We start from the raw sequence: 11,787 nt of genomic DNA, 5'->3' as shown, positions 1-11,787 counted from the left end.
TCGTCTCCACCTTCTTGGCCTCAGCCCAGCTCCCAGCTGCCGGGTCCCCTCTGGGCTGCTCCGACCCCTCTCCCCGTGTCTCCACCCCGATTCTTGTCTTCCTCACTGCGTGGCCTTCTGGCTCAGGGACAGGGCTTGCTCCTCTGCTGTGTCCCCCGGACTGGCACGGGGTCTGGCCCGCCCTAGGTGCCCAACCAAAGCTCCATAAATGAAGGCAATGTCCTGTGGCCCAGCTGGGGACCGTTAAAACTGTCAATTAGCTCTAAACACCAGCTCATCAGGAACATTTGAGCAAAGCTGGGGAAGTGAAAATTTTGGAAAAACCAACAACGCGGGAATGTTTCGCTGTCTCCCCCACCGGGGCATTAATCACAAAAACTCAGGCCTTGCTTGCACGATTTATTCTTGCTTTGCCCCCAGCCCACGGGACGAGGGGAGCGTTTTCTTTACACACATTGGCTGTGGGGCCTCCCCAGTGGCCACCCCCGAAACACCGCCAGTGTTTGCCGCCTCCGAAGGTGGGGGGGGGGGGCCCTTGGACCCCTAGTCCTTCTCTTCGCCGTGGGTGATGATGTAGCACAGGCTCCTGTAGTCCAGGTTGCCACACACGTCTGGAGGGAAAGCCGCGAACATCTGCTTGACCTGGGGGAGGAGCAGGGAGTTGGCCCGGATGAAGGTCGGGAGCAGGGGGTCACCCGAGGCCGCGGGGCACAACATTGTTCCCCTCTCTGCGGTTGGAGGCAGGGATGGAGGGCCCAGAGGCCGGGGTCCCACGGCCGCCCCCACCCATCCTTGTTCTCATCCAAGGGGGTCAACACCTCAGCATCTGAGGAAGAGCGATCTCCAGAGGAGGGGCTGCTGAGATGGGCCCGGGCCGGCCCGCACCTTCCAGAAAGATCAGCAGCCCCGGGCGGAGCCCTGAAAAGCCCGCACTTACCTCCTCCTCACTGAACCGGTCCGCCTGGGTCATGAGTTTCTCTTTGATGCTGCTCAAAGAAGAGGAAGGGCCACGTTCAGGGGAAGGGCCACCCCAGGCGTGCACGCGCAGATTCCGGGGGTCATGAGGGCAGGCAGGCTGTGGGGAGGAGCCCTGCCCCAGGAGGCACCAACCAGATGTCTGTGTCGCCTGGGGTGGACCCCTCACCTCTCGGCCTCAGTTTCCTCCTTGGTAACACAGACTTTCCTCCACACATCAGGCGGGGACCAAAAGAAGTGAACTTGGGGCCCTGACATGACCTTAGGGCCCACTCTGATGTCCCATCATGCAGTAATAATCAACCTCCAGGTCACGGAGGGGAGCCCCTCCTTCTCAGTTCTAGATGGACCACTAGTTCAGCTGGTGCCTCTGGCTGACGTCTGCAACCGGGCTTTCGAGAGTACAAGCTGCTCGCGCTCAGCCAGGGGTCGGGCTGAGCCCGTGTCCTGCCCGGGTCTCGTTTGCTCCTCCTGGCCCTGGAAGTGAGAGCCAGCGGTCCCCCATCACCGAGGGAAACCAAGGCTCGGGAAGGGTAAGGATTTGTGGTGGCAGGTGGGGCCCGTGTCCCTGGGTGGTCCTGGGGAGCAGCTGTCCGCGGGGCCTGGAGGAGCAGCAGGAGGTGGGGCAGGACAGGACTAGATGGGCCCTCAGGGGACATGGCGGGCGGGGGAGGGACCCCAGGCCCGAGCGCCAAGCGTCCCGTGGCGCCAGCATGGCAAGCCCGCTAAAGGCCGACGCACATTTTCCATTATTTACGTTACTGTGGGACAGTCACAGTTTCCAGCTCTCCGAGCTGGGGACTGTTCACAGACTCCGTCGCTGGCAGAGCCTCTGCTGTGGCCTGCCTGGCGGGCAGCCACGTCCTCCGGGTCCGATACCCCGGGGGGTGGGGCCTTCGGTTCCCAAACTGGGTCCGTAAGGTGTTCCTGGCCCCGCACTGGTGGATCCCGACCACCGCGGGGGTCGCCCTCAGTGCCCCCCGGGGGCCCCCAAGATGGGTGTGGGAACCGTGGACCCCTGGAGGAGGGGTGAAGGAGAGGGTCCCAGCCTGCAGGAACCCCGAACGTCCCCTTGTCTACCCCTGGCGAGCATGTGACTCACAACTTTGGGGGCTGGGGGTCGGTGAGAAGGTGTGAGAGTAGACAGACCCTCCCTGTTTCACCACTGCCCAGCCCCCCCACCCCCACCCCTGTTATGTGATGATTCTAGCAGGCAGCCAAGTCAAGGCCTCAAGCATCACAGTAATCCTTCAGAAAGCCCGTGCCTGGGGAGGAAACTTGCCTGTGTCCGGGTTACCCACAGGCCCAGAGAGACCTTGGAGGCTCTGAAGGGACCGCCCAGGGACAGTTCCGTGTCCTAATCCCTGGGCTTGCCACCCTTGCCCCCAGCCCTTAGCTCTCTGCTCAGTGCTCTCGCTGGGCTGAGGATAGCAGGCGTCCGAGCCCCCACCTCTACAATGCCAGCCCAGTGGCCCGCCAGACAGCTGCCCTCAGCCGCTCACGCTGCGCATCCCCAGCTGAGCTGGTCCCTTCCCGTGTCCCCTCCCCCATACCTCTCCCCAGAACCCTGGATCCTATTGGCACTGGCCTCTGGTGTTTCAACGACCCATCGGCTCCCCTCTGTCCCCACCCTCGCGATGACCGTAACCCCGTCCTTCCTCCACCAGGCTGGGGGTCATCTCGCCCCATCTGACTCCACCTCAGGCTCTCCCATGCCCCCAGGGTGGACCCGGAGTCCAGCCACCCCCTGGCCAAACTCGCAATGCCAAGCCCTGGCCTTTCACCGCCGTGTTCCTGCATCTAGAATGTTCCCTCCCCCAGCCTAGGCAACCCATAGTTGCCCTTCAAGGCCCCCCTCTACCGCCACTCCCTCTCACCACTGGGAAACCCACCCCTGGTGACTCCATACTCCCTGTACAGTTCCACACAGAAGTGGGGACACTGAGGCCCAGACAGGGGAAGGGGCACATCGAGTGACGGCTCAGCTGGGCAGGGCGGCGCCCTCCTGGCTCCCGGTCGCACGGTGCCTGAGCATCGGGTCGGGAGGACACTGAGCCGCCATCCAGCCTGACTTCACTCCAGCTCGCTTATCACCTGAGCCTCTGGGGACAGAAAACCCAGAACGGAGGACAGAGGGGACTTACAAATCAGCCTTGACGAAACCTTTCCCTTCGGTGTCAAACACCTTGAAGGCGTGGAGAATGGTCTCCTCTGGGTCCGTACCTGGAAGCAGGACACGCAGGCAGGGGGAGAGCTAGGGTGACGAGGCCAGGCCAGGCCAGGGCTGGGCGGGGGCTGGGGGTGGAGGGGCTTCCTCCCCTCCAGAGCGGGGGCCAGACCCAGTGGAAGCAAGAGAAGGGAGACTCCTGAGAAACAAGGAGTGGGAGCAACAGAAGGGCTGTGAGCGGCCTGCCCCGCGGTGCGTGGACACCCCAACTGAGCACTTGGTTCATGCCTCCCCCTCCTGACGACTGGCCTGATTTTGGAGACGGAGGAACTGAAGCTCAGAGGTCGTGATTAGTGAGGTGGGGGCGGGGCACAGCCAGAGCAGCCCCCGCTTGACCACCCCCGCAGCGCGGGTTTGGCATCAGAAGTGTGTCGACTTCCACAACAGGGTCGAACGCCCAGCCCCCGGTTGTGCAGATGGGGAGACTGAGGCCCAGAGAGACTCAGGGTCTCGCCCAAGGCCTCACGGCTTCTGGATGACGGCAGGTGACCTGGTGACCCTTGCCTGAGCGCCTTGCCCTCTGCCACACTGCCACCCTGCTCACCGCAGCCCAGGGACGTCCCCTTCTTTCTTCGAGGCCCAGCTACGTCACCAGTGAAACGGAGGCAAGGACGGTGGTTGCTGCCCGCCTCCCAGGATCAGTTGACAGAGACGGGTCGTCAACGGTACAGATCTTGTCAAACACGGATTGATCACGGTCACAGACACCTCTGAGTGCTCCGTGCCATTTTATCTCATGGAACCCCCAGGACACCCCGTGGGGTAGGTATTGATGTCCTCAGTTTGTCAAAGAGGAAACTGAGGCAGAGGGGGGCTCTGTGCTTGCCTGAGGCCCCCACTAATGAGGGGTGGGAGGGTTAGAAGCCAGGTCTTTGGACTCCAGAGCCCTCGCTTATTGTGTTGCTCTGGGCTCCTGCCCGGTGGACTGGAGCCTTGCTAGGACAGGAGTCTTGCTGTCCGGGTCATTCGGTGCCTCTGAGGCTGGCCGAGCGACTGAGTGCTGGCCTGGGGGCTCATGGAGGGCACGGCAGTGGGCTTCCTCTGGGGAGGGCAGCGGGGAGCCCGTGTGCCCAGCCCAGAGGCTCAGCCCAGGGTCCAGCCGGGGCAGAGCCCCAGACCCTCACAGCCTGGCCGCGAAAGCAGAGAAGGGGTGCCCGAGGGATTATGGGGGGGGCTGGTGGGAGCTCTCGGCCTCCCAGGGTTTTTGAAGAGCCCCGGCAGTAGGGGCAGGTGGCTCCGGCCCACTTTCCTGAGGACCAGCCACCCGGGGCTCAGGCCCAGTGGCCGGACAGTGACCACAGCCTGATCCTCCCGTCTCTCCTCCCAGAGACTCTCTGCCCCGCGGACTGCGAACCTCACCAGATGGGGTGCAGCGGCCGTTGGGACCAAGTGTCCGCGCCCCAATTAGAGGGTGAGGCGGTGCCTGTCCTAGCCCCCGGCTCCTGTCCCCACCACTGGCCAAGCGTGCAGGCTCAGCCAAGTTCACATGACAGGCTCAGATGGAACCCCTGTCCTGCCACGCCCGCAAAAAATGAGAAAAAGCTGCAGTCTCTTGGCCCCGCCTGGCCCTGGGTCATAACAGTTAGCTCAGCAGTGCACGACATGAACTTCAGGCCTCCCTGCAGAATCACTGGCCGGGGTCACGCGTGTCTTTCCCAAGAGCGGACCCTGGGCCCAGCCCCTGGGGCCCAGTTCCAGCAATAACCCCTAACGGCTTCCCGTCCCGGAGGAGGGCCAGGCCCAGGCTCCATGTCTGGCCCTCGGTCTCCTCGTCGCTACCAGTGGGAGGGTGGGGCTGTTAGGTCACAGGTCAATTGTTGGCCTTCTAGCTCCAGGATCAGGCAGGACAGTGAGGACAGCGTGTGTAGAGGTTATTGTACCTTCTGGCAGGACACAGCCCATGAGGGTATTATGATTTCTTGCCAGACGCAATCTGTGATGCTGCTGGGGGTCCACCCCTGCAGTGGGGTTGATGGTGGCCCCCAGAACATACGCCCATGTCCTCGTCTCCGGAACCTGGAAATGTCACCTTACTTGGAAAAAGGGCCTTTGCAGATGTAAGGAAATGTTGAGATGGGAAATCACCCTGGGCTAATCACCCTGGGCTGGTGGGCCCTATATCCAGTGACAAGTGTCCTGCTGAGCTCAAGGCAGGGGGAGACGGACAGACAGAAGAGGAAGGAGCAGTGTGGCCACAGAGGTAGGATCTCCCCTAAAGCCTCTTGCCAGATGTCGGGCTTCCAGACTCCACAACTGAGAGAACACGTTGCTGCTTTTGCGAGCCACCAGCTTGTGGTTATTAACTAGAGTGGCCTCAGGAAACGAACACAACCCCATTTTGCAGACAAAAAAACCGAGGTGCAAAGCAGACGAGCCTTGCCCGGGGTCACCCTGGGGGTCAGTGGGAGGGCATCAGGCAGCCTGAGGGTGGGGGGTGACAAGGCTCACCTCCCAGAGCAGCCACAGCCCAGACTGGCCATTCCTTCTGACCCTAGAATCTTCCAGCCCAGGAAGATGTTACTCAGGGGTGGAAGGTAGCTCGCCGCGGCCCGGAGAGAAAGGGACAGAGTTGCCCTGACCCCAGGGTATGGTGGTAAGAGCTGGGAGCCGTGGTTAGGTTCTCTCCCCCGCCACTTTGATGCTGGGACACCTGGGGCAGGGGTGGTGACACCCCTCAGCCCCTTGATCCTTTCCCTGCAAGCTGTGTGAGTGACCTGTCCAGCCCCGGGGTCAGCCACAGGAACTTCCAGAACCCCCTCCGGTGCCCCTGCTCCCATCGGCAGTGGGTAATGAGGCAGAGCAGGTAAGACGAGCGAGCCCGGGGGTAGGGAAGCAGGGCTGGGGCCCGTCCTGATGGTGGGCGGAGGGTTTTCTCACAAAACTGTCCCATTGGCGCCCCCCACCCCCAGCCCTGCAGGCGGGTGTTATTACAGTTACCGCTACTCTGTGGTGTAGAGGCCCCTGGGGCGGGGTGTGTGCACCCAGGGGGCTGGCATCCGGGGGCTACACCTCGCTCCCGGCTGTCCGCACACAGGGCCAGGCTGCCCAGCCGCTCCCCGGGGCCACCGGGGCCTCACTCACCCTTCAGCTTCTCCCCGAACATGGTCAGGAAGACGGTGAAGTTGATGGGCCCGGGGGCCTCCTTCACCATGGCCTCCAGCTCCTCGTTCTTCACGTTGATGCGGCCTGGAGGAGGGGAGGAGTGGGGACACCCAGGAGCATAATGAGGGACACAGGGGCCCCTGCCTGCAGGCAGTTCCAGGAGAGCAGAGCTCAGGACCAGGGAGCGTCCTACAGGGTCTCCCAGCTCAGCTGTCCTCAGGCCCTGCCTACCTGCCCGGGGACCTCAGGAAGGGCGACACATTCAGCCACAGTCAGCTCTCCCAGCCTCCCCCACTCCCGCCACCACCTCAGCCTCCTTAGAAAGGAGAACCAGTTGGCGATTATCCCTATTTTGCAGATGAAGGAACTGAGGCCCAAAGAAGGTGGAGCCCAGGTGCATAGGGGCCGGAAGACCTGGGCCTCGGGGCTCATGGGCCCCAGGATGAGGTCAACTGGAGGTGGGGGACTCGGGTTCCCCATGGTCCCAGCGGACAGTCACATCTCCAGGAGCTCCAAGTTCGTTCAGACGGGACTTGGTTATGCCCTCTCCCCCCGGCCTGACCCCCACCCCATTCATGCCTGAAGGCCTCTCCCTGGGCCCTTAGAGGTGCAAAACCCTCCCCTGGTAACCAAAGCCGGGAAGCCTTGAGCCCTGCGGACGTGTCCAGCCTCTTGCCCCAGCATCCCCCACTGCTCTCCTGACCCCTGACCCCACCCGGGCCTTCCAGACCAGGCCTTTGGAAGGGCCATTCCCGCACCTGAAGGAGCACACCCCCCCCCCCCCCGCCAACCTTCCAGGCACTGGCTGCCCCTCCCCTGCCCCCCAACGGCACCCAAGCCCCTGTTGTCCCCAGCCGCCCACTCCTCCCGGAAGGGCTGGGCTCGGTTCCGCCCCAAGCCCGGAACCTCCACAGCTGCTGGTCACGCACCCAAGGCAGCAAAGGTGTCTCTCAGGTCCTCCTTGTCGATGAAGCCATCCCGGTTCTGGTCCATGATGGTGAAGGCCTGGTGAGACGTGGGTACTGAACGGCCAGCGACCCACCCACCTGAGCCCGGGCTTCCCAGAGCCGCCCCCCACCCACAGGGGCCATGCTGCCTGGGTAACAGCCGTACAGACCCCTCCGGCCAGCCGCTGTCCCGGCTCAGATGGCACCAGCCAGAGAGCGTCGGCTAACCCACTCTGCTCCCGTTGCGTGCTGGGCGCCACGCCCGTCCCTCCCCCTCATGCTCACAGCAACCCCATTTTACAGACAGGGAAACTGAGGCTCAGAGAGCAGAAGGACTCTCCCGAGGTCACACAGCAAGCAAAGGAGGGGCGGGGGCTGCCCAAGGAAGACAAGTCACATCTCTAGACGGGGAGGGGCACCGGGGTGGCCCCTAAGAAGGGTGATATCATCATCCCCAGGGACTGAGGGCGACCCAGGCCTCGCCGGCCCCATGGGTGCTTTCCATGCGTTGCATTAACCCTCCCGATGGCCCCAGAGGGCACTGACCAACCTCTTTAAACTCCTGGATCTGGGACTGATCAAACATGGAGAAGACATTGGAGCTGGCTCCGCCCTCCGCTCTCTTGCGGGCCCTTCTCGGTGCCTGTGAGATGCCAGCGGGGGGCATTGCAGAAACCCTTCCGCTGGAGGTCAGCCAAGCACCCGGCCCGCCCTTTCGTCCCACCTCCCAGAGTGTCACAGTCCCAAACGACACGGCCACCCCCGGCTGCGGGGTGTAGCAGACAGACAGGGCTCCTGAGGAAGCCTTGCGGATCCGCTGAGGCCAGAGGCCTGGGAGCCCCCTCCCCACCCCACGGGCCAGTCAGTGGCTTCCTGAGCTGGCGGGGGGAGACCCAGGCAGGACAGCAGAGAGGATACCGTCCGGCCACGGCTCCCTGTGTCCATCCCATCTGCGGGCTCCCCTGCACCCACCCAGGGCCCGGCTCAGAGTGCAGATCCGTCGGGAAACGGCTGCCCAGAGCTCAGGGCCCATCTCTGCAACAGGTAGAGCAGGAGGCCACCCACGTGGAGGGTCTCCGGCCAGCCTTCCTGCCTCTACTTGCTTCTTTCAGGATATCAGGGGCCTGAGAGCCCACAGTTACGCATTCCCTGAAAGCTCTGGGTCCCCAAGATTCCCCCAGGGGGCCTTTCCCTCAGCAGCCATCACCAGGGCTCAGGCTTGGCTGGCGGTGCAAGCAAGGACAGCCCGGGAGGGGGAAGGCGGGGTCCCCACGGACAGCGGCTTCCCGCCCCCAGCCCCCCACCCCCAGCCCCCTCCTCCATCTCAGCGGGCACCGCCCTCTGTGCCAAGCCCCCTGCCTACCCCACCCCAGAGCGTGGGATCCCCCTGCACCCCAGCCCCTGTGTGGTCTCCCCGAGCTCACTCCTTCCCCCCACCCCCACCCCGCCCCCACCCCCACTCCCCCTCGGGCTCCCAGGCTGACTTATAATTAGCTTTTACTGGGTGCTTTGTCTCCACTAATCCTTTGAAAGGGGGCTGGCAGGGTAGCCAGGACGTTATGATGCTGTAAAACCTCTGTAATATTTATAAATCCCTTCAGACATCATAAAGAAAGGAACCTCCCTGAGGAGCTCATCTCACATAATTACATATACATTTCCCTCTGATTAATAAAAAACAATCACTTCCGTCTGTGGGATATTCTGCCCTTTCTCTTCTCAGACCTGCCCTCGACCTTGGCTTCCCCCATCCCTGCCTCAGCCAGCCTTTCATGTCCCTCTTGTGGAACGTCGCCCCACTGTGTGCCGGGCCCTCTTCCAGAACCCCCAAGAGGAGACGGGACCCTGAGCCCCAGAGCCCTGACCTGCCTTCTGATCTCCTAGCTGGGACCCCGGCCAGCCCAGCTGTCTTGGAAATTGCCTTTTGCAATGTACCCCTAGAAAATAAAAAATCTTCTGAACGGAACACCTCGGGGCAGAAGGGGGTCACCGGACCTGAGTTCTAATTCTGGCTCTGCTGCTCACAGCCCCGTGATATTGAGAAAATCAGTGGCCTTCTCTGAGTCTCAGTGTCCCCATTTATGAAACCAAGGTAATGCCTCCTTCCGAGCATCAGGACATTTATTAGGCAACTGCTGACCTCCAGCCAGGCCTTGTGCCCAGTCCCAGGGACCCAGAGCTGAATCAGGCCCTGTCTTGTCCCCAAGGAGCCCCCAGTCCAGCCGGGAGACAGGTGATCAGTGGAGAGCGATAGAGGGAGAGGCAGACACTGAGGACACAGAGAAGCCCCTGGGCCACTGGGCCACTCAGGGCAGACCTCCCGGAGGGGGTGGCTTCTGAGCTGAGGCTTGACAGCCGGGTCCGAGTTCTCAGGCCAAGAGGAAGATCGAAGGTGTGAGACACAGAGACGTGAAAGAGCGGTGCTGTTGAGACCCTGTAGGGACACCCAAGGGGCTGGAGACAGGGACAGGGGGAGGGCAGCAGGACAGGCCCCATGCCAGTGTGCATGGGACCCAGGCTATCCTGGAATATCAACCCCGACCCCCCAGGAACCATGTCCTCTGTCAATGGGAGCAGAGCCCTGCTTCTGCCATGAAACCTCTAAGCCTAGCCCCCTCCTTCCTCTGCCCTCCTCTTCCTCGTTCCTATCCCCCACCCCCGCAGCTTCAACTCAGCAGCCCCCGCCAAGTCCGGGAAGCAGAGACCCAGATCAGGACCTACGTGGATAGACTGGCCACCCGTTAAGGACCGTCCAGGGTGGGCCAGGTGCAGGGACAACATCAAGGGTGAAGAAAAGGTCAGGACTAGGGACATGAGGTCAAGGTCAAGGATGTCAGTGAGAGGAGCAAGGTCAAGGTCAGGGTGAGTTCAGGCATGAGGTGAAGGTCAGAGTCACAAATGAAATCAAGGTCACAGGATGAGGTCAGAGTTGAGGAATGAGGTCAGGGTCAGGAGGCAGGGCAGCCCCAGCCTACCATGGTCTGGAGTGCTCCCTCTCGACGCAGCAGCACTGGGGGTTCTCAGGGAAGGCTCTTTAAATAGTGCTCCAGATCCGGACAACAGTCTGGAAGGTGACAAAGGACAGGATGAAGGCCTCCCTGCCAGGCACCTGTCTGGGGCCACTCGGAGTGGGTGGGCCAAACCACAGGATCTCCGCCTATACTGGGCCAACCGGATCTCTGCACCCAAGGGACAAAGGCCCGGGAAGGGGCACTCGGCCGAGGACACGCAGCATGTTGAGGCCAGGAACTAGCTGGGAGGACTTGGCCTCGGGCCATCTGAGGTCAGGAGAACTTCCAAGGCAGGGCCACCCCGCACCAGCTGGGGAAACTCAGGGCTGCAACATGGCCCAGCCCCTTGAGCTACGTGCCTCTCAGTGGGTCACCAACCCCCGGCGAAAAGTGGCAGGCAAGCATGTGTCACCCCCGTCAGCCTGGGGAGAGGGTTTCTGCCTCAGCCTGACCCACAAGACCCCTCAACCACGACGACTACTGCCTCGTGGTCATCCCATTACCCGCTCCAGCCCTCCGTCCGTCGACAATGTCCAGGGAGCTGAAAACGCAAAGAGACGGACAAAAGAAAAGTGGAGAGAGGGGGAGACGGGGGAGAACCGGAAAATCAGATCCCCATTCCTCTCTGGCCAGACGTACCCCGGATGTGGCCCACCTCTACCAGGCCCGACCCCGCCCAAGGATTCTCCAGGAGATGGGCCAAGCCGAGTCCGCACCTGCCCCTGGCAGGCCCCCATGTGTCCAGGGCAGCCCAGCAGCCCCCGTCTGCCCGGCCAAGTTGGCTCCCATGTGGGACCCACCACGTCTGATCGGCTGCCAGGGCCGGCATTGCTGGGCTCAGGCAGTGAGCCCACCCGTCTCCAGGCACTGCACAGCTTAACTGTCCCCGGAGCTGGTCTCCAGGCCTCCGGGCCCCAGTACGGCTGATCCCTGCCTTGGGGGAGGGGATGTGATGAGTAGCTAACATTTATAAAACACAGAAGGGCATGTCATGTTCTAAAACGTGTCCTCCCAGTGAATCCTCGCCCCATTTTCCAGGTGAGGAAACTGAGGCTCACACGGGGTAAAGTCACTCATCCAAGGCCGATAAGTGGTGGTGCCAGGATGAGTCTCTCTTTCTAGTCGTTCCAGAAGGGTGCTTCTGGAAGGTTCTGCCCATCCCGATGCTCACCTCCCTGACCTCCCTGAGACCTCTGATGAAATCCTCCACCCTGATCTGGGGCCAGGACTGCCATGCTGTCCCCTGGCAGGGACCAACCACACGCCCCGCAGGTGTTCAGCAGGCTGGGGTGAAGAACCCTGGGGTTCAGGTCCCCGTCCTGCCGAGACTGCTGCGGGAGATGGGCTGGGTAAGTGTGGCGAGGGGCCTGCCCCTTTCTGGGTCCATGTGGAGGGGCCGGTGGCCACCGTCTGCACCTGCTACAGGGAGCCCCCTTTCCTTGCCGGGTCCATGAGCCTGGCCCTGGGGCTTCCTGGCCCTGGGCTTGCTGAGCAGGGAGATACTTGCCATCTGGGGCTTTATACC

The 11,787-nt window shown here is 62.4% G+C and overlaps 1 protein-coding gene across 1 annotated transcript; it reads right to left on the bottom strand.

The window, feature by feature from the left end:
• Positions 1–398: 398 nt before the first annotated feature.
• Positions 399–10,082, bottom strand: LOC125918396 (myosin regulatory light chain 10-like). The gene is made up of 7 exons (XM_049624397.1): positions 9,973–10,082; positions 7,802–7,894; positions 7,234–7,309; positions 6,284–6,388; positions 3,120–3,198; positions 938–986; positions 399–642 (listed from the first exon to the last, which is right to left on the bottom strand). Exons 1-7 carry the CDS (start codon positions 10,063–10,065, stop codon positions 544–546), a joined length of 594 nt encoding a protein of 197 aa, XP_049480354.1. The 5' UTR covers positions 10,066–10,082; the 3' UTR covers positions 399–543.
• Positions 10,083–11,787: the final 1,705 nt, after the last annotated feature.

This window comes from Panthera uncia, unplaced genomic scaffold (genome assembly GCF_023721935.1).
Source record: "Panthera uncia isolate 11264 unplaced genomic scaffold, Puncia_PCG_1.0 HiC_scaffold_747, whole genome shotgun sequence".
NCBI lineage: Eukaryota > Metazoa > Chordata > Mammalia > Carnivora > Felidae > Panthera > Panthera uncia.
Note: the sequence above shows the minus strand (reverse complement) of the source record. Positions and strands in the feature narration are given on the sequence as shown.

What these genes read in the sequence shown, in the direction of transcription:
- LOC125918396 (XM_049624397.1), bottom strand. Translation starts at nt 10,065, where the DNA reads ATGTCCCTAGTCCTGACCTTTTCTTCACCCTTGATGTTGTCCCTGCAC. An exon ending in CGGGTGGCCAGTCTATCCAC is followed by an intron (nt 7,895 to 9,972) that starts GTAGGTCCTGAT and finishes GGCATCTCACAG; the next exon opens with GCACCGAGAAGGGCCCGCAA. An exon ending in AGATCCAGGAGTTTAAAGAG is followed by an intron (nt 7,310 to 7,801) that starts GTTGGTCAGTGC and finishes ACGTCTCACCAG; the next exon opens with GCCTTCACCATCATGGACCA.